The sequence below is a fragment of the Eubalaena glacialis genome, chromosome 7 (genome assembly GCF_028564815.1).
Source record: "Eubalaena glacialis isolate mEubGla1 chromosome 7, mEubGla1.1.hap2.+ XY, whole genome shotgun sequence".
Lineage (NCBI taxonomy): Eukaryota > Metazoa > Chordata > Mammalia > Artiodactyla > Balaenidae > Eubalaena > Eubalaena glacialis.
This window is the reverse complement of record NC_083722.1, coordinates 35,376,057-35,403,866: the sequence shown is the minus strand read 5'-3', so window position 1 is coordinate 35,403,866 and position 27,810 is coordinate 35,376,057. Positions and strand designations below refer to the sequence as shown.

The 27,810-nt window shown below is 51.6% G+C and overlaps 1 protein-coding gene across 3 annotated transcripts in view; it reads left to right on the top strand.

The window, feature by feature from the left end:
- DAAM2 (dishevelled associated activator of morphogenesis 2) overlaps nucleotides 1-27,216 on the top strand; it is a 112,297-nt gene extending 85,081 nt beyond the window's left edge. For all 3 annotated transcript variants that reach the window (XM_061196262.1, XM_061196263.1, XM_061196264.1), the window contains 15 exons: nucleotides 208-337; nucleotides 3,658-3,716; nucleotides 3,860-4,044; nucleotides 4,584-4,883; nucleotides 9,119-9,226; nucleotides 12,662-12,768; nucleotides 13,937-14,021; nucleotides 15,604-15,710; nucleotides 15,840-15,928; nucleotides 20,058-20,226; nucleotides 20,404-20,511; nucleotides 21,449-21,509; nucleotides 22,699-22,830; nucleotides 23,871-24,041; nucleotides 24,264-27,216. In XM_061196262.1, coding sequence (XP_061052245.1) covers nucleotides 208-337; nucleotides 3,658-3,716; nucleotides 3,860-4,044; nucleotides 4,584-4,883; nucleotides 9,119-9,226; nucleotides 12,662-12,768; nucleotides 13,937-14,021; nucleotides 15,604-15,710; nucleotides 15,840-15,928; nucleotides 20,058-20,226; nucleotides 20,404-20,511; nucleotides 21,449-21,509; nucleotides 22,699-22,830; nucleotides 23,871-24,041; nucleotides 24,264-24,485 — 2,033 coding nt within the window. In that variant the 3' untranslated portion in view covers nucleotides 24,486-27,216. The remainder of the gene's footprint in view (nucleotides 1-207; nucleotides 338-3,657; nucleotides 3,717-3,859; nucleotides 4,045-4,583; nucleotides 4,884-9,118; nucleotides 9,227-12,661; nucleotides 12,769-13,936; nucleotides 14,022-15,603; nucleotides 15,711-15,839; nucleotides 15,929-20,057; nucleotides 20,227-20,403; nucleotides 20,512-21,448; nucleotides 21,510-22,698; nucleotides 22,831-23,870; nucleotides 24,042-24,263) is intronic.
- Nucleotides 27,217-27,810: the final 594 nt, after the last annotated feature.

The window sequence follows — 27,810 nt, the reverse complement described above, 5'->3', positions numbered from 1 at the left end:
ATAAAAGGTCAGTTGCAGATCAGCAAGAAATGATAGGACTTATGAGTCTTCATTATCAGCAGTTGCATTGCCTCCCCAGTCAGACGGGGAGCTTGTCAGGGGAGGGGAGGGACACACCTCCCCAGCCTGGCCCCAGGGAGTGACGCTAGGGCAGGGCCCCAGGGGGTTCCAGGGCTCAGTAAAGATACGATGCCTGTCATCCTTCAGACAAGCGGAACTTCCAGCAGTGGCAGCTCCTGGACCGCATCCTCCAGCAGATTGTCCTCCAGGATGAGAGGGGTATGGATCCTGACCTGGCTCCCTTGGAGAACTTCAACGTCAAGAATATCGTCAACATGTGAGCAGTGGCCATCACCTGTCTTCCTCTTCCTTCCCCATCCCTCTCCTACTTGGGGTCTCACCAGCAAAACCTCGGCTCCCTCTCTCAAGCCCAGACACCTCCAAATGGGCCTTGAGCAAGATCATCCAACAGAACTCCCCGAGATAGTGGAAATGTTCCATACGTGCACCGTCCAAATGTGGCTGCTGAGCGCTTGACGCGTGGCTAGTGTGACTGAGGAGCTGAGTTTTACATGTTATTTAATTTTCATTAAATTCAAGTAGTCACATCACATGGCTGGCGACCACTGTATCGGATAGCACAGGTTTAAAGGGGGTGTACGCAACTCCCCATGATCCACTGCATTCAGTGGATTGAGGGGGAATTACACGTATTCACACGGAGGAAGAGTCAGCAAACTATGGCTACAGGCTAACCCCCGTCCTCCAGCTTGTTTTGTATGGTCCACGAGCCAAGAATAGTTTTACGTTTTAAAAGAGTTGTTAAAAACAAACAAACACAAGAATATATGACAGAGACTGTACATAGTATATAAAACCTAAAGTAGTTACTCGGGCTCCGTAGAGAAGGTCTGCCAACCACTGAAAATAGAGCATGACAATTTAGTTATGAGGCTGTTGGAAAACGATGTCAGAGCCTAAGGTCTCTGGCTTATCATCTTTGACTGACCCTGGGTGTAGAGAAACACCGAGAAATGAGTTTAAAGTCATGTCAGCTAATAATCAGGCCTCATGTTAGCACACTGATTTTTAATTTTAAACTTTTACTTTCAGTATAAGCCTAAGTCAGTTGCCCTTAAGGAGATGAATTGACTCTCAAGGATTCATTGTGCTGCACTGCAAAGCCAAGGAGAAAATGATTTCTGAACTATTCATGCTACTGTTTTCATTTGCACAAATAGCTGGGTGTTGGTGTAGTCAAAATCCTAACTGGTATGTTGGACAAGTACAACTAGTAAAGTAATCAAAAGGCAGCTTTATTTATTTTTTGAAGTTTTTTAAATTTAATTTTTATTTTATATTGGAGTGTAGTTGATTTACAGTGGTGTGTTAGTTTCAGGTGTACAGCAAAGTGATTCAGTTATACATATACATATATCCATTACTTTTCAGATTCATATTTCCCATATAGATTATTACAGAATATTGAGTAGAGTTCCCTGTGCTATACAGTAGGTCCTTGCTGATTATCTATTTTATATATAGTAGTGTGTACATTAATCCCAAACTCCTAACTTATCTCGCCCCCCCCCTTCCCTTTTGGTAACCATAAGTTTGTTTTTGAAGTCTTCAAATCTTGTTTCTGTTTTGTAAGTAAGTTCATTTGTATCATTTTTTTAGATTCCACATATAAGTGAAATCATATGATATTCGTCTTTGTCTGACTTCACTTAGTATGATAATCTCTAGGTCCATGCATGTTGCTGCAAATGCCATTATTTCATTCTTTTCTATGGCAGAGTAATAATCCATTGTATATGTGCCACATCTTCTTTATCCATTTCTCTGTCGATGGACATTTAGGTCGCTTCCATGTCTTGGCTATTGTAAATAGTGAAGGCAGCTTTATTTTTATCGTCTACTAATTCTTTAGATTACTTAGTGGGGAAGCTTTTCCTCTGCCAGAGGATGACAACGCCTCAGGTGCAATGAAGTTTTTGCTGCTTCTTGGACGATGGGAATCCTAAGCTCACTTTCAGCTGCCAGCATAGTCTCAAATCTGCAAGTAGAAGGGCTAGTCTCAGACGTGCATCAATATTCTAGATTGGATTTAGCCTTAAATCTCTCTCTTCCCTGGACTGGGTCTGGAAGCTGCAGTGGGAAGAGAGTGTGAGAGAGAGAGAGAGAGAGAGTGTGTGTGTGTGTGTGTGTGTGTGTGTGTGTGTGTGTGTGTGTGTGTGATGGTTGGCTTCTTTTTCTGTGTTCTGTTTCTCTTCTAGCCCCTTCTACTCCACCCCCCTTTCCCCTAGCTAACCATTTTCTGACCCCCACCAGAGGCAGCATGGGGGCAGGAAGGAGAAAGGGAAAAGGCCCTACTTGATCAGGTAACTTAGTAAATAGGCTTCCTGCTCTCTGGGCTTGGCACATGGATAAAGATATGACATGTATTCCTGGGGTCTTCAGAAGTTCCTTGCTGGGTGCCTCTCGCTACAAAACCCTGGTCACTGGCGACACATGTTTTTCTTTTTTTCCTCCAGGCCTGCTTGGCACCATCCCTTCCATCAGGTCCTGATTCACTGGCAGTACGATACACGTAGACGTCCATTGTTGAAGTGTCCAGTTTTCTCCCAGATGGGCTTTTTGGATGAGACTTAAAATAGCTTCAGCCTAATTCCTCCACGATGCTCTCTGGCTCATGAGAAACCCTCATGCAATCTCTCATACTAACAGATTCTTGGAGTGTCACGGGTCTCCACCTACCCTCTGGACCTGCCTAGCCCCAGTCCACCGTGCCTCCCTCCCAATGTCAGGGAACATGGGTCAGACTCTCTGGGTGGGCGCAAAGAAGTCACTTCACTAGATAGTGCTGAAGGAGGACCCCCCCCCACCGCCCCCCGCCAGAGAGGATGACAATGGCTCTCTCCAAAGAAATCTATTTGCAAATTATTTCCCCCATCATACTTCACTCCCTCTTTATATCCTTGACCTGGTTGAGGAGGCCAAGAGTCATGGATCTAACTCCTCTGTGTTTTCAGATTTACAAAAGAAATGATTATTGAGATCTCACCTTGGAATTTCACCTCTCTTATACCTTAATGTCTGGGTAAAAGCTTCATTTTCACCGCTTGTAATGACAGTTTGACAAGAATGAAGGGGCTTCCTATGATTTAGACACATCCCCTCTTTACCCTCTACCCACTTACTCTGTGTTACTGGGGTGGGTGATTTCTCTTGCTCTCACACATTGGTCATTGGAAGTCTGGACCATGGTAAGGCCGATATTTTGATCTCTCTAATGCGAGAACCTATTTTTACAAAGGGGTACAAATCATTGTACAACTAAGGGAAGCCTGGGATTTAGTCCTGGCTTTACCACGAGTTAGCTGTCATCTCCTTTTCTGGTCTTAGGAGCTTCAACTCTGTCCCAGAGGGGTTGGACTGTAAGGGTCCTTTCAGCTTTCTCAGACCATGGAGAGACAGGTAATGAGAACTTGTCAGGGATGGGACCTGGAGAGACATCTGGAGGGTCAAAATCCTAGCCTCCTTGATGTGGCTGGACAGATTGGAGATCAGGGTACCAATGTAGGGAACTGGAAGATGCCATGTCTTCTGGGAAGCTGTGAGCAAACAGTCAAGAGACCTTTCACTCCCCACCAGGCTCATCAACGAGAACGAAGTGAAACAGTGGCGAGACCAAGCGGAGAAGTTCCGGAAAGGTGAGGGGCTCCGCCCAAACCCGCTACCTGCTCCCCACCCCTCCCCTGCCCAGCCCAGGACCCCATTTCCTCCTTTGGAGAAGGACACACATGCATTCACATCCTCTCTTCCCATTTCCCCTCCTGTCCTACCTGCATCCCAGAACACGCGGAGCTGGTGAGCAGGCTGGAGAGGAAGGAACGGGAATGCGAGACCAAGACGTTGGAGAGGGAAGAGATGATGCGGACACTGAACAAGATGAAGGACAAGCTGGCCCGAGAGTCCCAGGAGCTGCGCCAGGCTCGGGGACAAGTGGCAGAGCTGGTGGCCCAACTCAGTGAAATCTCAGTACGTGGCCCCTCCTCTGCTTTTACATAGTTGAGCCGAGACCTTCAGGCCAGTGGGGGGAAGGGCAGGCGTGGGGAGGAGGCGAGGACCCCAGCATGGAGGAGACCTCAGACCAGGATAGAGGGGACCCTTGAGGCTGCAAGGTTGGCACCTGTGTTAGACAAAAACAGTGTTCCCTCCTCCGGGTGACACTGTCCAGGGAAGCACACCGTGGAAAGCAGGGTACGGGTGGGGTTTTGGCTCCCCTCCCCCTCTCAGCTGGGTGCCCTTGTGCAGGCCTGTCTGTATCAATCCCGCTGTTGCATGTGATGACTATGACTTTGTCCACTGTGTCTGTGTTTGCCTTGCGTGTGTATCTGTGTGTTGGATGTTCAGGATGCAGAGGGAGAAAACAGGGCTTAAATGTGTGTGGGAGGTGAGAGCAGGCTTCGGGGTCTAGTCTAGGTGGAGAATAAGAGTAAGGGAAGGCACAGTGATGGGGGACTCGAAAGGCATCCTTGTTGATGCTTTGTCTTTTTGATGTCTCTGTCTCCCCACAGACAGGACCTGTATCTTCCCCACCTCCCCCTGGGGGCCCACTTACCTTGTCTTCCTCGATGACAACCAGTGACCTGCCTCCACCCCCGCCCCCTCTACCATTCGCCTGCTGTCCCCCACCGCCACCACCCCCCCTGCCCCCCGGTGGGCCTCCCACTCCCCCCGGTGCCCCGCCTTGCTTCAGCATGGGCCTGCCCCTCCCCCCAGACCCCTTCCCCAGCAGTGATGTCCCGCTCAGGAAGAAGTGTGTCCCCCAGCCTTCACACCCACTGAAGTCCTTCAACTGGGTCAAGCTGAATGAGGTGAGTAGCAAGGAAGAGGTCAGTGGATCCATTCTCCTGCAGCTTGGGGCAGTTAGCCCTATGGATTGATAGCCCGCTATTTGCAGATCTCCATCTTGGGTGCTTTCTTTGATGGAGGTAAGGGTAGGCACAGTGGATGCGGAAGATGGGGCTGCTGATGCCAGGCTGTCTGCTGGGAAGAGCACCGGGAGGAGATGGCTTGGCATGCGGTGATGCTCACATTGGCAGAGCCACCTACAAATGGAATATGAGTGTGCTGAGGGTGACTGGAGTAATACAGGGCCAAGCAGGGGTGCTTTCTAGACGAGACAAGGGCTTGGCTAGAATGTTAAGGAGTGGGTTGATTTGAGGAAAAGGGTGGAACATATAGGTGAAGATCTTGGGCCCGGGTCTAGAGGTGGTAAAGAGCAGGGCAGTGTGTACAGAGGACTGAAATGATGAGGCCATGACAGGGTAGCAGGGCAGGGGCAGTGAAGAGTTTGATATCAAGGTATAGCCATTTTGGCATCCTCCCAGGGGAAGGTGCAAACACTGGCTACTTTTCTAGGCGGCTCAGCAGTGAGAGGCCCTCCTGAATATTATCCACTAAGAACCACCCATCCCAGGCCCACATGTGGGAGTTGATTCCTCTATTGGATTCTCATGAGTGTAGAGTAGAGATGCCCTGGGTCACGTTGGACCCCTGGTAATTGAAGGCCAGTTCCAGCCTGGGCCAAGCACTGCTCTGGTTCTGTACTGTGTCCTCTTAAGAGGACCAGTGGCTTCATCCTTGAGGTAAATAGATACAAGAGAACTGGCCTCAGTTAGCCTGACTCACGTTCACCCTCCAAAAACAGTTTGGAGCTGGGACTGATGGATGCCCTCTGACCTTGTTGTATGGGGCCAGGGGACTAATTCTCGGGGAATTCATTACCATACCACTCTGTGAGCTTATATTAGCTCCAGTGGAGACTTAGAGTGGGAGGAGACACAGATTGCTAAGTAGATGGTCAGCTAGTTTGCTAGGTGCCTTCTCCTGGTGGTAGACCAGCTAGCCCGTCAGTCTGAGGCCTGCTTTGTATAAAGCTTTCTGCTGGGGGCTGTGATGGATAATAATAAAAGGTGAGACATAACGTTGCCCTGAAAGAGCTTTGGATCTGGCAAATTAGGAAGTGTGTCCAAGGAAACACCCTGAGGTCCTGGGGATGGGTTGCAGGAGAGGTTCTAACCTCTAACCAAATCAGGTTTGGCTCTAACTAACGGTGTGATCTGCAGAAATCATTCATTTCATACCTGTTTGCTTGTCTGCGAGATGATCTCTGATTCCTTCTACCTCTGGTTTTGTTATCTAAGTGGAAAGATGAAGCATGAATATAGCCCATTCATTGCCTCCTGGGCTTCTGATAACATCTCCAGTCTGAGTTATTCAAATTGTAGAGCCACCTGTTAGCAGCATTTTGAAGGGACATTGTTAAAGTTCGTAACAACTGCATCACACAGTTCTGCCCTGTGGATACTTCTCCGTGGTCACAAGGCCAGCCAGAAAGGCCAGCTGCATACGAGCAGGCAAGCAGCTCTGCAGAACCAAAGGTCGTAGGCGGTGTGGAAACATTCATTGTTCATGATCAGAAATAATATTTTTTTAATTGTGGTTAAAAAAAAAAAAAAGACAGAATTTTGTTTTTGCTTCCTGTGCTTACAACTTATAATTTAAGGTTTTAAACATGTAATGAAGGGTTGATTAGGCATCTCAACAATTAAGGAAGGCAAACAAGGCACCTAATGTTTTTGTAATAGTTTCATCTTAAAGAGCTTTGTGCTTAGGATTTTCTCTGGGGTCCAGTAATAATAAAGCCTATATCAATTCCTCAGGGGCCCAGAGCAGGCCGGAGTCTCATTCCTAGACTGGAAAGTCCAGGTTTGATGGAACACATGATGAGGAGCCCTTGTGGGAGATGTAGCAGCAGGGGTGAGGGGGGGGGGCTTCGAGTCATATTAGTGAACTTATCATCCCATTCCCAGTCTTTTAGTTGCATGACTAAATTCAGGTTATTTCATCATTTGGGCTGTAGTTTCCCAATCTGTAAAATGGGGGTAATTATGATAACCAGATCAAAGTGTTGTTGTGAGAATTGACTTAATACATACAAAGTACTTGGAACAGTGACTGACACATAGAAAACCTTTAAAATAAGAATATTAGATGACTTATTATTAGTGGGACTACCATGTGTGCTTTAAGTGTGTTCTCTCACTTAATCCTCACTCCAATTCAGTCAGGTAAACGTGATTGAGACTCAGTTTCCTTTCATGGGACATGGGAAGAGAAGAGAACCCCTCCATTTGCCAACAGCTTCACTTAGGGGCTATCTGACCCCAAACGCTTGAGGAGGGAAATGTAATTAAATGTGTTTTTGAGAAAGAGTTCCCTGGCTTGTAAAGGATGTATCTAGAGGGGCAGAAGCCCCAGGAATCTAGACTGGGAGTGGTGAGGTCTTGGCCAGAGGGGTATAAAAATTCAAGAATGATTGTATGAGGTGGGCGCATCTTTAGGATGTAGAGGATGTTAGGAATGGATGTACATCTCTCTGGCCTCAGACCTCAGCTGCACCTTCAAGAAGGGTCACAGGTCCTTCTGGTGACCGTGGGGAAGGGAGAGTGTTTGGGAGACAGTGAGGGGGATCCTGGGTTGTCTGTTGTCTCAGGGGAAACTCTTCCGGATGCTGAACATCCAGCTCTGTCATTCCAGCCCTTTCCTTCTCATCCTGGCCTCACTGAGAATAAGAGCAGTGGGAAGCTTTACCTCTACGGGCCTTCCCTCTCCACCCACCTCCACCCTGGGTCTAGATTTAGATGGAGAACGAGTTAGAAGTTCCCTCTCCCCGCCTTTCCCGATCCAATTCCCCTTCCCATCTTCTGTCTGTCCAGGAGTCTGGCTCCTCATCCCAGCCCCCTTCCCCTGACCCACGCACGCTCCTGCACACACACACACACACACACACACACACACACACACACACACACACACACACACACACACACACACACACACACACACACACACACACACACACACACACACACACACACACACACACACACACACTGGTTGTTTCTGCCATGAGAAGAATGCGTCTGTGTTGGGTTTGGCCGGTTGCCTGCATCCCTTGCTGCTCCGAGCTTCCCAGCCCAGCATTCCACGAGAGGGTCCCTGGCCTTAGGAAGGCCACAGGAATGTCCCCACCCGCCCTGCTCTGGCCTCGCCTCCCCTTTCCAGAGTTTAAGAAAATAAAAGTGAGTGAAGGGTACGTTTCTCTCTCCGAGCCTTGCTGAGGGTGATGGAGGGAGGAGGAGGCATCGGCATTAGGAAGGTCCCCGGCTGCCCCCAGGCAGAGGCGGGGTGGGGAGGTTCGAATTTAAAGGACAGCGAAGCTCTGGACGAGGTGAGGGGTCCTGGGAGGGGGACTCTCATCTCGGCCCTCGAAGCCATTACTGGGATGTTACAAGACCACTAGGGCATTCCTGGCGTGGCCAACAGCTCTTCCCCAGATCCCTGGAGTGGGGTTCAGTGCAAGAGTCCTACACAGAGGTGGGCAGTGCCTGAGTTGAGAGACCTTGGAATGTAACCCCTGGGTCCATTCCAGTTATGAGGGATGGGACATCCTCTGACCAATGGGAACTTGTGGCAGAGTCTTGCTGGCCTGAGCAGTCACTAAAAAGGGGCCAGGATGTCCCAGCCTTTGGCGTTCGTCCACTTTCTGGGAATCTGGGAAAGTGGGAGGAAGACCGCTGGGAGAGAAAATGACCATCTCAGATCCAGGAAATACAGTCAGCCCTGAAGATTTGAGGATCCCAAGTATGTGTGGGCACTCTTCCTGCCATGATTCCAGCCAACCCTGACCTTGGGGGAAAGTGCTCTGAGAACACTGGTTTGGTTTGGTTTTTCTGGAAGGAGTTTCATACCCTCCTTTCATACTTGCCCACCCATCACTCCAGCACTCCCTTGATTTCTGGAACGTGCTTACATGTAGCCCCAGGTGAAAAGGAGGAGAAGGAGATTGTCTGTGGCGTCTCCCCTGGAGCAGAGTATTGAAGAGGAGGGGAGGGGGAGGAATCGACCCCCTTCTGAAGGTCTGAGAGCCTGGCTACGGGCCTGTGTGCACCTGGAGGACAGGTGGGGTTAGGGAGCCTTCGGGCATCTCCATCATGAAGGAGCTGAGTCAGCCACGGGGTCTCCTCCCTTCCCTGAATCTTAGGAACGTGTCCCTGGCACCATATGGAATGAGATTGATGACATGCAGGTGTTTCGGATTCTGGACCTCGCGGACTTTGAAAAAATGTTTTCAGCTTATCAGAGGCATCAGGTAACACCCTGCCCCCTCTAGCGTCTTGAGTCTTGACTTCTGGTCTTGACTTCACACACACTCTTTGAACTCGACCCTCAGCCCCTCCCTTTCTCTCTTCCTCCCTCCCTTCCACATATACTGAATTGATTTTATTCTTTATCAGGTACCATGTTCTTTCTGGGGACATAGATATGAGTTAGGGGGGTGCAGTGCATAGGGGGAAACATCCCATTGTATTAGTTCGTATTTGCACATCAAGTGGTGAAATAATACGTTGTCCATTTCTCTCTGGTCTTGGAGCACTGGAGGTGGAGTTGCAGGGCCAGGCCACTGTTGACCTTGCTCTTTTGCTGGCCCTGGGACCTAGGGACTACACCTACAAGGCATTATAACCTTTCCACCACTTTTTCCGCTATACTTCCATCTCCCAACACTCCCAGGAGTCTAGCAGAGGATGCCAACGTTTCAAGGAAGGTGGAGCTGCTTCAGGTCACACTGCGGGGCTGAGGCTGGGGCTGGCCAAGAGAGGCCCTGGCTTTGCTCTGCAGACACTGTGTACAGAGGCTGACCAGCAAGCCTACTCTTCCCGAGGCAGGACAGGGCTGGGCTTGGTGTCAGGACGCGGGCGCTCCTGAGGCAGTACCTGCTGGGATGGCCAGAAATGCCGATTCTCCGACCTCACCCTCCCGTGAATGTGAGGGCCCGGGAATCTGCATTGCAGAGCTGGGGGCCTTCCTCTGAGGTCTAACCTGGGCATTAGCAGCCTAGAGGCCTCGGAGCGTTTGCTTTGTCTCTGGCCCGCCTCCCAGGAGTTGTTTCCTCTCCAGGCTGTGCTGTCTTCTTCCATGTTTTCTCCACTGACTTCAGGTTCCAGCCCTGAGGACTTTCCCCCAGGTGCCTGTGAGTGGGGGTCTGGGCCCTCTTGGCTCCTGGGCAGAGGCGAAGTGTCGTGGCCGTTCTCCCCACTGCTTTCTGCCAAGGCCAGAGCTGTGGATGACCCTTCCTGAGGGCGGGCAGGACCGAGAGCACGTGTGACTGCTCCTGGGGGACTAGCCAAAGGGGTGCGGGGGGGCGGGGCTCTGGCCCTGCCTTAGGGGTCTAGGAAAACCGGATGGTTGTTTGTTTAACTTAAATGTAGGTACCCTAGGCCTCTGATTCTTTACCCCTAATTCCAGGAAGCACTTTTAGCCCTGTGCCCGTGTCCAGCTGGCATGGTACAGGCGGCAGCTGTGGCCCGGCTGGGGCAGGAAGAAGTTCTTCGGAGCATTTGCTGCTCCTGTGATCAGTGTTCCCGAGCCAGGGATGGAGGGAGTGTGTGCCGGGCGGATAGCAGTCCTGGGCGAGCACACGCCTCCCCCTATTTTGAGAGTCTCCCTCCGGGCCAGGGTTCCAGCCTGGCCCACCCAGTCTCCAGGGCCCTGAGGTAGGGCTACGGTGGGGGCTGGGGGGAAAGAGGGACTCCGGGGTTTCGGACAGGCTGGGCCTGGGGCCTCCCAGTTTGGGGAGTGGAGGAGAGTGAAGACGGACAGCGCCCTGCTCTGCCTCCCCTCGTTTCTCTGAGCCTGCTCGGTCCAGCACCCTGTTTCAGGGCTGGGCTCACCTACACTACTGTCACTCTGCAGGTCGCCCGGACTCTGGGGTGTTGAATTCACAGCAGCAAGGCTGGAGACCCAGAGGCTGTGCTGCCCTGGTCGCCTCCTCTTTCTGTCTTGGGGTTCCGGGGTGCGTGGGACAGGGACGGTCCTATGAGCGTGGTCTTCCCTCTGTGCCCTCTGCGCGTCCTGAGTTAGTGACTTCAACCTCACCCGGGTCAGGAAGGGAGGACCAGGGGTGGGCTCTGCCCCCTCTGCTCCCTTGGAGATCAAAAGACAGACAAGGGGCAAAGCGTAAGGAGCAAAGTTCAGGGACGCCTGCTTTCCTCTGTCTCAGTGAATGCAACTTTCACGTGCTTTCAGCTCAAGTTCGGTTGTGGTTGTGTCTCCTCCCCTATTTTGAAAGATGAAGTCATGCAGGGGTGCAGGAATGCCCTCTGCCCTCTGGGCAGATTCCCAGCAGAGGAGCAGGAAGAACTGCAGCCAAGGCCTGGGGTGGGGCAGCTCGGGGGCCTGGTGCGACTGGGGAGTGGTGGTCCCCCTGGGCGCAGGGCACTCGGGAGAGGCTGCCTGTCCTCCGCTTGGTCTGGCTTCTCTGTGAGTGCATGTCTGCTAGAAGCAGCTCCTGTTCAGTGCTACTCGCAGGTCTCCATCTCCAACCACGGGGGTCTCACTGGGATGGGGCAGACAGTAGATGCTGAGGGGTCCCCATGTCTTTCCTACTGTTCTTGGGTCCCCAAACGTCTTGGCTAACGTTGTGCATGTTTAATTCTCTATTGGCTGTGGCTGCTACCTGCCTAGGAGCTGATAACTAATCCTTGCCAGCAGGTGAGTCACTCCTGGGGCTGTGGACACTCCAACTTTTAACCACTGTGCTGGGCTGCTGCCCTGTACTGGGCCCAAAAGAGAGGGCTTGTCAATTCTACCTTCTGCCTTTCTACCCATCTTAACAGGGTGGCGTCAGGGAGTGTCCCCAAAGAAAAAGCAGAAATGTAGGGAAGGGAGCTAATGCAAGCAGACCCCTGCCAGCAGTGGAGGTGAATGTCTACTGGGGTGAGGAGAAAGCTTCTAGGTCTCTTGTCTTACCCACTAGGCCCAAGGCAAGGCCGTCCTGTAAGACTGCACAGGCTGGGCACTGCACAATTCCAGGGGCACAATTCACAAAGACAGTGATGTGAGTGGCAGCCCCTGGAGTCGTCCAACCTGGAGCATGTGCTTGGAAGGACCTCCCAAAGGAAGAAACAGTCTCCTGTCTATCTCACCAGGGTCCAAGAGAAGGCCAGGGGAATCTTCGATTTCTTGGGAATTGCCCGCTGGAACCCCAGAGGAGAGAACTTTGCAGGGACTTGTGCCTCAGTTTCCCCACCTCTGAACTTGTGGGTGCCCTCCACCCTGGGCACACTGGGCTGTGCCTGAAGTCCCCAGGGAGGGGTCCAGGAACTGTGACCTTACGGGGACTTGGAACCAGCTTCTCGTCATAAGATTGGGGAGGCTCTCTGGGTGGCCTGGGGCGGGGGTAGAGGTTGATTGTCTGGGACACAGTGTAGATCACACTACACAGCCACAGGGGTCAGTCACTCCCTGTCTAGTTTGCCCACAGAAGGGCAGTCTCTGATAAAGGGGCTTCTCATTGCCCCCGACCCATTCTAGCCCGGGGTAAAGCCCCAGAGACTCCTATTGGAGTCAGATATTAACCACCCTCCTCTCTCTCTCCTGTCTTTTTCTTTCCCTCTCCTTCTTCCGCTCACACCAGGAGCGTTCCCTGGTTGGCACGGGGGTGGCTCCTGGGGTGGGGGGTAGGCAGGAAGAGGACTGGGGAAGACACACACTTCACCCTTTCTACTTGGCTTGTCGGTTGCAGAAAGAGTTGGGCTCCACGGAGGACATCTACCTGGCCTCGCGCAAGGTCAAAGAGCTGTCAGTCATTGACGGCCGGAGGGCGCAGAACTGCATCATCCTTCTCTCCAAGTAGGTGCTCGCCCTGCCTCTACGGCCCCTGCTCCACAGCAGGTTGCAGGTGGGAGGGACTGGGTCCCCAGGAAGCAGAGGCCTGAGCTGGGGCTAGAGAGAAATATGATGGAGCTGAGTGCCTGGGGGAGAGAGGTGCCTGGCAGAGGAATGGGGTGATAGCAGTCTCTGGCCTCCCCCCCCATCTCCTGGCTGTCCCCTGGGGCGGCAGGGGGCCTCTGATCTCGAACCCTCTCCCGGGAACCCGTGTTGAGTGGCAGTGCGGGGCTGTGCAGACAGGAAACTGCCCCATCACGAGGTCCCTGACCAGCCTGGTCAGCGTCTGGCAGCGGAGTTGCTCTAAGCCCATGGAGGGCCCCGCTCGGCTCAGGCCACAGAGCAGCATGATCTCAGCCCCCAAGCATTTCCCGCGGCTGCAGAACAAACAGGGCAGTATCTGCACTAACAGCATAGCTTCTGTGCGGGGCCTCCCGCTGGAGCCGGGGTCAGAGGTCACCGCCTCCCATACTATTCTTAGCACTGCCCCAGCTGCCCCGGGCTGTCCATCCCCGCTTTCCTCCCCACAAGGTCCTAAGCCTCAGTTTTTCCCCCTTAATGCTTCCCCAGGGCCTCCCAATGGGTGTGCATCTGGAGGGGCTGTGTGTGTGTGTGTGTATGCACGTGTGTGTAGGGGGCTGCTTCTCCCTCTCCCAGACAGCAAGACGTGTTGGAACAGCTGTGCGGGACCCGAGGCGCTGTCGGAAGACTGAGACCTGTTCTGTCTTGAAGGAAACAGGAAACTGCCCCCTTAGTGACCTGCCCATATTCCCATCCTCCCGAGGAGATGCCGTGGGTATTTTTGGCATGAGGAGAAGGATAAGAAACTCTTCGCCCTGTCTCAGTCTACAGTGAAGATGGCCCTTTTCCTCCCAAATGTCCCTATCCATTAGGATGGAGACTCAAGCAAGAAACCAGAGACTCACGTCTCTAGAGACTAAAATATCTCAGGACTGAGTTATAGAGTGAACCATGTGAGTTTAGTCTGAGAAGGCTTTGCAGAGGAGGGAGTGCTATCAAATGTAAGCGAGAGAGAGAAGGCCCGGGCTCTGGCTTGTGAAGGAGAAGGTCTGGGGTCTGTCCTGAGCCGAGGGGCCAGGCCAGGCTGCTTAAGGTGGGGTTTTTGCCTTAGGTTGAAGCTGTCTAACGAGGAGATCCGGCAGGCCATCTTGAAGATGGACGAGCAGGAGGACCTCGCTAAGGACATGCTGGAGCAGGTGAGGCCCCTGAAACTAGGGGGCAGCCGGACCCCTTCCCGACAGGCCCCAGGGAGGCCGAGTCTCTTAGGTCAAGGAGAAATCGGGCTGGAGGAGTGAGGGAGAGGTTTATAGAAACTTCCCTGGGCCAACCTTTCTGAGGGGAGACCAGAAAAGGCTGCATCTTTTCAGGGGATTGAGGCCCCCAGAAAGGAGATATGAGGAGTGACCCCCCCCATGGGCCTCAGGGCAAAGGCAGTGACCCATAACCATATCTCCCCCAAATCTCTTCCACATCAGTCTGTTGTGTCCTTCAAGAGAAACCCAGAAAACACCAAGCAAAACCACCATCAATTGGACATTAAAATTAAGAACTCTGTTGATCAAAAGGCACTGTTACTAGAGTGAAAAGGCAAGCCAAGCCTTAGGAGACCTTTGCTTTATGTATAGATCACAAAGATCTCATATTCAGAACAAAGAACTTTACAAATCAGTGAGAAAATGGCAAACAACTTAAAAATGAGCAAAAGACTTGAATAGGTACTTCATGAAAGAGAATTTCCAAATGGTTCAATACTATCAGTCATCAAAGAAATACGGTAAAAGATGTTCAATACTGTTAGTCATCAGAGAAATATGGTAAATCACAGTGACGTAGCACCATCCACCCGCCTAAATAGCTAAAATTGAAAAGGCCAACAATGCTAGGTGTTGGCAAGGATGTGAAGCAACTGGAACTCTCATTGGGTAGAACCATTTTGGAAAACGATTTGGCAGTACACATACCTGTCTTAGTGCCCAACAATCCCACTGGGTACAAACACTGACTATAGGAATATTTATAACAATTTTATTTATAAAACCCCCAAACTGTGAACAACTCAGCTGTCCATCAGTAGGAAAGTGAATAGACTGTGGTATATTCCTACAATAGAATAGTGCTCAGCAACGAATAAAAAATGGATTACCAATACCTATATGGAGGAGCCTCAGATATTATGTTGAGTGAAAGAAGCCAGACCCCAGAGAGAACACACAGCATGAGTCCATTCGTATGAAGTTCAAGAATAGCCAGATTTTATCTAGGGTGATAGAGTTCAGTTGAGAGGCTACACTGGGGGACGGGGGTGGCTTGGCTTACTGAAGTAGCACAAGGGAACTTTCTGCGGGGATGGAAATCTTCTTATTTTACTCTGGATGGTGGTTCAGTGGGTGGATAGTTTTGTCAAAATTCATTGAATTGCACATTTAAAATGGATGCATTTTATTTTATGTAAATTATACCTTAATAAAGTTGGTTTAAAAAGAAAAAAATCATTGAGCTGTACACTTAAGAACAGTACACTTTACTGTAGGTAAGTTATAACTCAATTTTAAAAAGTAAAAAATATAAAATAAAAAGAAGGAAGTCTAGAGCTGGGTGTCCTGTGTCCCCTTGGGTGGGGCAGGTGAAACATAAACCACCCCCATGAGGATGCACCTCTCTTTTATGGGGGGCCCTCCGCATCTTGAGCCTGGTCAGTGTGTGGGCTTCCATGGGCTGCCCACCCCCCATGTCAGCTTCTCACCTGTTTCCTGTCTGACCTTCACCTGCTCTTTGCAGCTCCTCAAGTTCATCCCAGAGAAGAGTGACATTGACCTCCTGGAGGAGCACAAGCATGAGATAGAGCGGATGGCCCGTGCGGACCGCTTCCTCTATGAGATGAGCAGGTCGGGGGCAGCAGGCGCGGCCAGGAGGGGGCGGCAGTGGGCGGGCCAAGGAGGGGGCCGGAGCTGCTCTGGGGCTGGTGCCGGGGTGGGGTGGGCGCTGCCTCACGATGCAGCCCACCCTGTCCACAGGATCGACCACTACCAGCAGCGGCTGCAGGCCCTCTTCTTCAAAAAGAAGTTCCAGGAGCGGCTGGCTGAGGCCAAGCCCAAAGTGGAAGGTATGGCTGAGGGCTGGGGAGGAGACCTGGGGGTGGGAGGCAATGGACAGGCACAGAGGAAAACTCCTTCCTTATTCTTGATTCCCCCCAGAAAACCAAAGTCAAGGAAAGGACAAGATGTAAATCTATGATTTTTGTAGATGTATGCACTTGTGTATATGTGCACACATGCCGGCCATGCACCCCATTCCCTATGCCTCAGCATGCAGGCTCTCCAAGGCGGAGGGATCTGTTGACATCTGCCCCAGCCTGGAACAGAAATGCTGAAAAAATGATGATGACAGTAAGCACCTAGAACACTTCTTGGCACAGATTGTTCTGCTTGAGAGGTCCTAGGTGCAGAGAAGACCTCTGGACACGTTATTTTAAGTATGAGCTACTAAGAAAGTAGGAAATTGGGCAACGGGATCCCCAGAGGTATCTGATTTGCTGGGGTGGGGAACCCCTCCCACCTTTTTCAGGTGAGAACTTTGTAATTAAACGAGAACCACATGCCAAGTACTGTGTGAAACACTCCACGTGGATGGTCTCATTTGGTCCTCACAACGCTATGGGGGCCATTCTCTCATCTCTAAGATGAGGCTATGTTAGTGGCCCAAGGCTGTGTTACTGGTAGGTGGTGGAGCCAGGATAGGAACGCAGATGTCGTTCTTCAGAATCCATCCCTTCCCTCTTGTCCTGTATTACTTCCCAGAGGGCATGTCCCTGGAACTGCCTGGGGATGGCAGAGGACGGAGGCACAAGGAGCTGGGGGGAAAGGCAGGTGGTCAGGAGGGGTGGGCAGCCGTGAGGACCCCAGAGGGTAGAAGCAGGAGAGGCTGTGAGGCTCATCTGCAGTGAGAACAGGATCAGAAGATTGGAATGAGAGAGCCAGTGTCCAGGATGCTGGGGGGCAGGCTGGGGGCAGAGCAGAGCATGGGCCCCCTCTGCTGGACACCACGCTGCCTGCACTCCCTGGGAGGCCCAGGCCAGAGAATGGTCCTTCCTGGAGTTTGATGAGCTGCTTCGGGAGGATTCCCGGGGTAAGGTGGAGCGTGGCAGGGTTAGAGGCAGACGTTTTCTGTAATCTGGATGGACACACACACACACACACACGTGCATGCACGCAATAAGGGGTCCACAGGCTGTGTGATCATAGATAACGGGTCTGAGGGGGAAGGAAAGGGTTCAGCAGTGACTCTGCAGGTCTGAAGGCACCCCCTTCCCTGGTGATGGGTGAGCCCTTATTTTCACACAGCCTTCTTTGTCCTGCTGCTGACTGCCTTTGGGGCGTCAGGCACAGATAAAGGGGTTCAGCCCAAGGCATGTGTTCAACTATTTGTGTATCTTGGGTCAGTGGAGCAAATGTGAGCAATCGCCTGTCATTTGGATCTGTGGAACCAGAGCAGTTTAGCCACCAGGTAGATTTATTCTCAGATAATTTCCTGCTCCTAGGAGCTCACTCCTAAACTCTCCCTAAGAGGTCGTCAGTGTACGCTCAGGAAAGAGCTTCCCTTTAATATTGAGCTAAGCAGTGTGAGACGTGTTTGGGATGGCAGAGCCTGCTGAAGAAAGTAACAGTCGCTCTGCTATAGCCATGGCTACTGTTCTAGAATGGTCTGGAGGTCTCTTCTGTCCCAGACTTGGGAGGAGGTGGCTGAAGTGGTATTTGACAGAATCAGGTCAGTGGGCTTGACTGGGGGCAGAGAGGTGAGGATGGTGCAGGAGTTGGGGTCCACGCTTCTCCCTCCAGTTCTCCCAGGAAACATTCCTGGAAGAGCTAAGATGTGGCCTGTCCCAGCTGGCTGGTGAGCTGTTGACCCCTGTCCCCAGCATCCCTCCATCCCCAGGCAGGGCCTCTGGGTCAATTTGCCAAAAGCCAATTCATCAAATCTGACAAATTTACCAATTCTTCTATGAATAGATTCATGAACATATTCTTGAATATATTCTTCTTATGAATATGTTCATTGCTGAATATACCAAACTTACCGATGCTCATCATGAACACATGCACTGAGTGTAGTCAAGATAAATATGGCTTCACATGTAAACATTCTTATGAATAATATATTCATGAATATATTATTCTTAGGACTATATCTAAAATGTCTGCATTGCGTATGGGAGTTTTCCCATTTACACTGATTCCCTTTGAACTCTTGTCAGTTTCTGTTTTGCCAACATTTTAGCATTTTTAGGATTCCTCTGCAGATTTTTCAAATAGCAGCGTATCAACCTTAGAAAAACTATCCCAACCAATATGCGTTGCCGGAAACTCTGAAGTAGTTTACTTCAAAACAAAACAAACAAAACTTGTTATTGAAATATGCACATAGAAAAGTACACAAATCCTAAGAGTCCTAATTGATGAATCATCCAAAAGTGAATGCACCTGTGATCAGCACGCAGGTCAAGAAATGGAATGTTTCCAGTCCCCCAGAGCCCTTCTTCATGTCCCCCCCTCAAACATTACTTCCTCCAAATCTTCTGAAGGTTTGTCTATCTTGAACCTTCTATAAATGGAATAACATAGTACAAATAATTTTATGCTGGTCTTTTGTTCAGCATTATGTTGTAAGTTATCCCTATTATTACAGGGAGCAGTGGGTTATTTATTTTCAGTGCTGCGTTTTATTCCATTGTATGAATATACCATAATTTACTTAACCAATCCAGATGGAATTTTTTTAAAACACAAACTAGAAGCCATTCAGTTATTCATCAAGAGTATTGCCACTGTTAGGTCACAGAATAGGCAGATGTTTGTTTGAGTTTAGAAGCCACTGACCCACCTTTACCTCTTACTCATTTTTTTACAGCTTTTTTTTTTTTTTTTACAAGTTACTTACTTTAACTGCTTTTGAAGAGTTTTGCAAACTTTTAGTCAAATGGTTCGCATTTAATCTTCATAGCAGCATCTTAAGGAATGTTCAATTTGGCAGAAGCCAAAGATCATAATGCAATGGTTAGATCTTCTCACCACCACATTTAATAATCCAAAATCATATTCTATAACTGAAAGCCAAATTTTCAGTGTAGGATTGTATCCTAATTCTGCACATCCACCATTAAATACAAAATAACTGAGGAAGGGCCAGAGCACCCACATCAGAATGAAATACTGAAGTTTTGGTTACTGTTAGCCTTAGTTTGTATTTCCAAGAAAGGTATCATTTAAGGAATTGGAGGGAAATTTTTAAATGCCTAAAGGTTGGAAAATTCTTTTAAATGATATTCAATAGGCTGTCTAGTAACCTATTTAATCAAATCTAAGACACCATCAACTGCAAAGCACACCATTATCTTATAAAACAAAAATATGAAAATATTGCAATTGATGATGTTGTAATTTAATTGACAGGGATTTTTTTCTTTCCAAAAAAATCAACAAAATTCAGCACTTCAAAAGAGGCAGAAACAGTCCCATAGTATGTAAAATGCTGAAATTAAAAATTTTAATCACTAGGTTTAGAAAAGTAAAAGTATTATATTTTTTTTTATAGATTTATTTTATTTATTTATTTTTGGCTGCGTGGGTCTTCGTTGCTGTGTGTGGGCTTTCTCTAGTTGTGGCGAGTGAGGGCTTCTCACTGCAGTGGCTTCTCTTGTTGCGGAACATGGGCTCTAGGCACATAGGCTCCAGTAGTTGTGGCACACAGGCTCAGTAGGTGTGGCTCGCGGGCTTTAGAGCGCAGGCTCAGTCGTTGCGGTGCATGGGCTTAGCTGCTCTGCAGCATATGGGATCTTCCCGGACCAGGACTCGAACCTGTGTCCCCTGTATTGGCAGGCGGATTCTTAACCACTGAGCCACCAGGGAAGCCCAAAGTATTATATTCTTGCGTATATCCACAGAAAGAATATGTTAAGAGTCTTTAAATATATGCAAGGAAAGATACATTCTCCAGTATAGTCTTAGGAAGAGTTGGCACATTTTGAGAAAGGGTTATTTGGTGAATTGGCTTTTTGCGAGTTTGCTTCCCCTGGAGGCGGGCAGATGTGGAGAAGATCGTCTGCTGGGCTGTGGGCATAGCCTCTGCCCCTCTGAAGCTGACACTTAACGGCACCTTTTCTGGACTTTGTGGTGGCATCATCCTAGGGTTCAAGGGCCTGGTGTATGTGGGGCTCTCACTTGTCCCTCCTCCCCCAGCCATCCTGCTGGCCTCCCGGGAGCTGATCCGCAGCAAGCGTCTAGCGCGGATGCTAGAGGTAGTCCTGGCCATCGGCAACTTCATGAACAAAGGGCAGCGTGGGAGTGCCTACGGGTTCCGGGTGGCCAGCCTCAACAAGATTGCCGACACCAAGTCCAGCATCGACAGGTGGGGACCTGCCGGCTTCTGGAGCCCCCGTCTCGCCCCACCCTGGCCTCTCCCCTCCTCCCCATTACCCTCCCAAAATATGTCACAACTTTCCCCTAACACTTCACCCCAGTTTCCGCCGGACCCTCGTTCCCAATGCCCTTGGCCCCGTAGCCCTGACCCGACTTTCACCCACAGAAACATCTCTCTGCTACATTATCTGATCATGATCCTGGAGAAGCATTTCCCTGACATCCTGAACATGCCCTCCGAGCTGCAGCATCTTCCAGAAGCCGCCAAAGTCAAGTAAGGGGTCCTCTTGAGGCTTCCTTCTCCCCGTGATCCCGCACTCTCTCATCGTAACTTCCTCCTTCGGGGCTACCCTGAGCTGGCTCAGAATGAACAGCATCTCAGGGTTTGCTCTGGGAGAACCCAACAAAAGACAATCTTTGCTCTCAAATCCTCATTTCAGAGATTCTCTCAGGAAACAAAGTGGGGAGTGGGGAATTGCGACAGGGATGGGGAGAATGCCGGCAATGGGGTTGTTATTAAGTCACTTACCACTGCAGGCAATCAGAGCTTAATCCTGCCTGCAGGGTGTGGGAGACAGTGTAGGATACTCACTCCATTATCCCCACAAGGGGTAAGATGGGCATCATCTACCATCTCCTGTCACTCACTGGCTGGGGGCGGGCAGTAACGCTCTGGCCCGCAGAAAAAGTGCCCAGTGGTTGGAAGTCAGGGCTGTCCACTACAACGGATGGTCCAAGGAGATGGCGGGGGTGGGGTGGCGGGCTCCAGGGGCATTTGCTACAGGCGAGAAGTCAGACCTGAACGTATACAGGCTGATAGAAGCATCTCCAATAGAAGCAGAAACGCAGAGGTAAATAGCTAATACACATCAAAGGCATACTGCTTGCAAGATACCATGTTAAGAGCTTATGAGCATTACATGATGGTAATAAAAATAAATCCAAGCCAGAGGCCGTGTGTTGGAAACCTTCCAATATGCAGCATGATATTTCCGATCTGGAAGGATCTATAGGACATAAGTTTCACCCGTTATTTTATAGAAGCACAGACAGAGCACAGAGGGGAGGTGATTTGCCAGGGCAACATGTTAATAGCCAAAGCAGGGCTGGAACCCGGGTGCACTGACTCCCAAAGCCATTGGGGTTTGGTCTGCCCTGTACTAACCCCAGCTCCTCTCCCTCCCTCTGTGTTCCCCCCCCCCCACCCATAGCCTGGCAGAGCTGGAGAAGGAGGTGGGCAACCTCAGGAGGGGCCTCAGAGCAGTCGAGGTGGTGAGTACATCATCTATGCCTGCCTGGGTTTGAGGGGATGCTACCCATGCTGCCTGTGTTTGCTGCCTGTCACTGGGCCAAAGGGTGGACTTCCCCCCGCCCCCCACAGATGCAGACCCTGTCTGATGCATCTCTGTGACCCAAAGCTCCTGGCTGGGGTGACAGAACAGCTGGCACAGGAGGTACAGCCTGTAGCATAGAGTGAGTGCTCAGGAAAGGATAACTGAATTACCCAAGGCTTAAATTTAGACTCCTGAAGAGGGGACATCCATCTGAGACTGTAGCCTATCACTGTACAGTGGAGTGGAGTGAATGAGGAATCTGCCACATGTTTAAGATTGATTCAAATCGATGGGACAGAGGATCTGCATGCCTTGGAAGCTGACTTAGGGCAGGTAACACCTAGTGTGACACTGGGGACCACTGTCCCCAGAAGGTCTTTCCTTATGTCTCTTCACCTCCTCCCTGGGCCAGTAGAGGACCCAGGGGCTATACTTTTTTTTTTGCTGGAGACCCAGATCTCTACTATTCCTGATCTAAGGGCTTCTCAGATGATACTCTCTCTAGCCCAGTGTGGAGGTGGCCCACTCCTTTCTTCCCATCTAGGAACTAGAGAGCCTTCTCATCTCCACTGGGCGTGTGTGGGGAGGCGGCTAAGGGGATAATGCGCTTAGAGAAAGAAGTATGAGAAGGAGCCTTTTGTTGCCATTATGGCGGTGGGGGGATGGGGCAGGGGGCTGCTTTCTAATTTATAGCCCTTTAAAGTGCTGCCCACAATGTGGTCCGTGGTCCATGGACCAGCAGCATCGCATCAACTGGGAGATTTGGAAATGCATCTCACGCTTTAATCGGCACACAAATCACCCAAGGGTCTTGTTAAAATGCAGATTCTAATTCTGAGTGGGGCCTGAGAGGCTGTTTCTTAAAATTTCACGCTGCTGGTCCCAGAACACTCTTTGGGTAGCAGGATCTAGAGAAAGAAATATGGCAGCGGGGGGGGGGGGAAGGGGAAGGATAGAGGCAGGGGGGACTGGTTGATACCTCACAATCTTTGCCACCCTTAGAATTTGAGACTCGGAAGGCTCAGTGTCCTGCAATTGGCAAGGACGGTGGAGGATGTGGTGAGTCCCAGCATTCCTGACTCTTGTCCTGGCACTGGTCTGACCAGCACTTGGCTTTCCCTCCTCAGGAGCTGGAATATCAGAAACGCCAGGTGTGGGATCCGAATGACAAGTTTGTCCCGGTCATGAGCGACTTCATCACGGTTTCCAGCTTCAGCTTCTCAGAGCTGGAGGACCAGCTCAATGAAGCCAGGGCCAAGGTAAGGGCGCCCCAAGCCCCCAGGCTGACCCCACCCCCACCCCTCTCTGTCTTCACCGGTCCTACCACAGGTGGCCCAGAAGGGACACACCCAGAGGCACAGAGCTTTGAGGAGAAACGGTTTCCTCACTCCTACAAGAAAAGCGACAGCAACGCTGTTGCAAAGTTCGCAGTCCATTGACCAGATGTCAGGCGCCCCATTAAGTGTTTTCCATCCTCTGTCTCACCACCTACCTTCTGGGCTTGTTGAAAGGCTATTATCCCATTCCACAGATACGTGCACTGAGATCCACAGACGTTAACTTGCCCAAGGTTGCCCAGCTGTGATAGACAGAGCTGGGTTAGAAGCCTGACTCTGGAGCCTAGCTTTGCTCTCGGTTGCTCTGCCTCTTCTTGCTTCGCACTCTGACACTTCGCACTCTGGACCCCAACTGTGGGAGTCTTATTGAGATGTGGGTCCTCATTCAGGAGGTCGGGGGTGGAGCCTGAGATTCAGCCTTTCCAACCAGCTCCCGGGAAACACCCCTGCCGCTGGTCCAGGGAGCACACTTAGAGTAGTGAGGGCTTTCTTAGAGGGTTTTCAGTGGGTTGAAATAGAGATGGTAGCTCTCAGTAATAGTGCCAGGCATGTAGCTAGCACTCTGCATCACTAACTCATTTAACCACCCCCCCAACACTATAAAGTAGGTCCTATTATTGTCCCCATTTTACAGATGAAGAAACCGAGGCACAGAGGGGTTAAATAACTAGCCCGGTAACTAGATGATCTGACATCCTTTTGGTGCTGTACCTACACCCTAACAGACCCAGAGGTCACTCTGGGCAGCCTCTGTCAGCCAGCCTGGGTCTCCCACCTCCCCAGGTGTCAGCCTCAAGCCTTTCCTTCAGCCTTGTCCTTACCCTGATGACAGTGGGGGGGGGCGTCTCCCCTCTCTAGCCCTGCCCCCCAAGCCCCCCCACCTGGATGAGCTCTGCTCTGGCTGGAACTCAACTGCCCCCCAGGCTCGGGGGTGACTCTCCACCAACCCTTCTCTTCGACAGTTCTCCAAGGCCCTGATGCACTTTGGGGAGCAGGACAGCAAGATGCAGCCGGATGAATTCTTCGGCATCTTTGACACCTTCCTGCAGGCCTTCTCAGAGGCCCGGCAGGACCTGGAGGCCATGCGGAGGAGGAAGGAGGACGAGGAGCGGCGGGCGCGCATGGAGGCCATGGTGAGGGTGCTGCCGGGGCCGGGGCCTGAGCAAGGCTGAGGGAGGGGAGAGCGCAGTGGGCGGCGGGAGGCTCAGGGTGCCCTAGCAAGGAGGGAAGTGGGGCCAGTTGGTAGACCCAGCCCAGGCCAGGCGTCCACCCGCGAAGGCAGGCAGGTGCCTGTGACCTGGACCGTGGTGGACGTGCTGGGCCGCGGCCTCTCACCCGCCCCCTCGCCCCTCCAGCTGAAGGAGCAGCGGGAGCGGGAGCGGTGGCAGCGCCAGCGGAAGGTGCACGCGGGCAGCGCGCTGGAGGAGGGCGGCGAGTTTGACGACCTGGTGTCAGCCCTGCGCTCGGGCGAAGTTTTCGACAAGGACTTGTGCAAACTCAAACGCAGCCGCAAGCGATCAGGGAGCCAGGCCCTGGAAGCCACCCGGGAGCGGGCCATAAACAGGCTCAATTATTGACCTGGGGACTGGCCGCAGTGGGAGGCCGGGAGACAGGGACGGGCCCAGGGCGGCGGAGTGGAGGAGGCCGTGCTAGTGATACTTACACAATTCGGTGCTGGATTTAGAGCCCTGGGCTGGGTCCTGGGAGCGGGGCTGTGTGGCAGGACCCGGTGTCTCCCCACCTGAAGGGGCTCCCTTCTTCCCATTATTCTTTCTGCACCCTGGCCCCAGGGGTCACTCTCTGAGGCGGACTTGGACATCCCTGGTCAGCCCTGGCTGAAGGCGCCCTGCTCCCTAACCCCCAGCATGGACACCCAAATGTTGGCACAGAGCTGTTCCATATCTAGCCTGGAGAGAGGTCCACGGACCTTGTCCAGATTTCACGTGCTGTGGGGAGTAACGGGCGGGGGCATCCAGGCTCCCATCTCTCAAGAGTAGGCTTAATGGAACGTTGATCTGGGGCGACGTTTCCTATTGAAAGGAAGAGGTGTGACATATGCTAGCTAGATGTGTTCCAGGAAAAAAAAAAAAAAAAAAGATGCTGGGAGGATGATGCAGGGACCAAGTCATCAGGACAGGGTGACAGTGCCTGTTTCCTACATCACGAGCCCTCTGGCCCCTCTCTTGCATGTCTTAAGTCTCTCTCCCTTCCCTCCTGCCATCTCCATCCTATACTAATCCAGAATCCCAGAAAACTCACCTTTGGGTTGCCACGACTAGGGCTCACTATCAGGTACTTGATGGATCTGGTAAGGGAAGGGGTTCAAGAAAGAAGACCCCATTCATCACCACACCTCGTACATTGGGCACAGGGACCCTGGACTGAAACTCTCCTTCCCCACCCCCACCCTGTACAACGTGACCATTGTCTTGGAGCGAGACAGTGACCTCACACGTTGGCTAGGGGTTCCAGGGGGCAGCTCCTGAATGGCCAGCTCCACCCAGAGCGCCTAGGTTACCACTGAACATTACTCGGACCCCGTACTCCCCTGACATCTGCTGCCAAGCAGAAGGCACAGTGACCTCCTGCTCTGTCCAGCCTGGAGGAGACGTTTCCAACTGCGTTCGTCTGGCTGAGGTTGGCCCCGGGGCATCGATTCCGAGGGCTCCAAGGGCAAGAGCTGCCCTCTGCAGTTACATGCCACCTCTAAGGGAGTAAGGGGACCTCCTCAGGGGCATTCAGATGGGGGGAGGCCAGAACAGGCAGGGGTGGAAAGCTGAGGGGGGTCCCACCCCCTAGCTCTGGGACCCGACTTGGTTCAGCCGACTTTCATTCTGGTTCTCCTGTCCGTTCTCACCTTCATTCTGTCCACCAGGAGCTGTCCTTGTGGGGCAGGATGATGGCTGGTATCGACACAAATTTTCTAAAAGGACAGAGGTGAGCTGAACTCCATCAAGGCTCATTTTTAATACATTTCCAACCCCTCAGAGTTAACCCCTCATCCTCTGTATCTGTGAGACCTGCCTGACCCTCCCTGCAACCCCACATCTACAGGCTCCCTGCCCTTCTATCCTCCTGCCCTTCCCTTTTATGTTTCTCACCTTCTGACCTCTTCCTCCAGCTCAGGGTTATTGCCAGTGGACAGACTGGTGGGCTGGGCCCACTCTTCAGCTGCCTATCTTTTCTGGGGGTGGGACCATAGTAGCTGCAGGGGAAGAAACAGGGTTGCTGAGCCCAACATGTGTGTTGGTTCAAGGGGGAGGGATTGAGCAAGTGTAAGCCTGGTCGGGACCAGTGTGAAGCAGCCATCCTGGAGTCCAGGTGAGGGTAAGGTGAAGGCTTACCAGGAAGAGTGGCCGCAGAGCTGTGTGACACCCACAAGCCCCCGCTGGAAGAAGCCGGCGTTGGGACAATGGGAAGGTTGTGGTGGGACCTCGCAGGGTCCTCCCCCAGACTGGCCAGGCCGAGGTGCACCTCACCCACTGGGACCGGGAATAGGGAGGGCTCCACATCTAGCCAACAGGCCTGCCCAAACCCCGGCATTCCCACCCACCGTGGAAGACTGGATACGCACCAGGGAAGAAGGAATATGGAAGACGTTCGAGACACGTTGGATCCACAGAAAAGCACAGTTCGGTTTAACTGTTTACAGAGGACACGTATATTGATTGTTCCAGGGCTCAGGCTTCTCACCTCTAAAGATTTTGCTTTCTCTATTTATTATTTTTCTAGATCTGGCCAGTGGCTCTGACACCAGACGCCACTGTAGCCAGATCGCCAACAGTGCCTTGGACCACAGACCATCACGGCTGACTCAGCAAGAAGTGCTGGTGCCTAGGAGACGGCTGAGTTGGTCCTTGATATGCTAAACGTTTACGCCTGTTGTATTTGTTCCTTGGTCATTCCCAGGTGCCCTTCCTGCCACCTTTGGGTTAATTTCTCCAGCTAATTTTGTATACAATGTAAAATTCAGTTAATCGGATGCAACCTGTCCCCTTCTCAGCAGCAACACCCGCTCCCCCTCCCCTGTGAGGGAAGGGAGGCGTGTTTAGGGCGGCGGGAGGAGAAAATTCTCCGGGTAGATGGGGAAGGGTCTGGTCCAGGCTCTTCCCCACCCCCATCCCCTTTCCACCCGCTGGGGGAGCCGTGACCATCCCCCCCTCACCTTTACCACCTCCATGCCAAGGCTGTTCTCACCAGCTGTTTCAGACGACAAATGAGGCTAATGTACAAAATCTGCAGTGTCCTTTTCGCCTGCACCTTTTTTATAAGAATATATTGTAATACTAAAAAATATTAAATCCATGCCACCCCTACCTAACCTGCCTTGAAACTTGTGCCTTCTTCCCACGCGGGGACGTGAGGCGTGCTGGGGAGCGGCATAGCCCACGGTGTGCTGGAAGCAGATCCTATCAGCTCTGCAAGCCCCGACTGTTACATCCTCAGGAATTCCACAAGCCAGTTCACGTCGTACGGTAGCTTGAAATCGGCCAAGGTGGGAGGACTTAGACCATGGAAATTGGCCTTTTTTTCTTTTCCAAGAGCTAGTTGTTTTAAACGTTTGCCAGCGCACCTGGGTGCAGGGCAGAGGAAAGGCAGGCAGGGGGCCGGGGGAGTGGGGGGTGGGGGGACTGAGGCTAGAACTAGAGACACCTACCCACATTGAGAGGACCCAGCAAGCACGTCCAGCGTTTGGAAATGTGAAAACCAGGAGCCTCTAATTACACCCCCTGACCTCTACCAGCTGGCGATGGGATGAGCTTCGGACACCCCTACCTGGCAGTGCTGCTGGAGATGCTGCGTCTCGGGGCCTCCCACTCCACTCCTATCTTCTCCCCCAGGGAAGGTGGGGGTGCACGGAGAACACGCCCCTTTGCTTTTCCAGCGTCTCTCCTGCTCCTC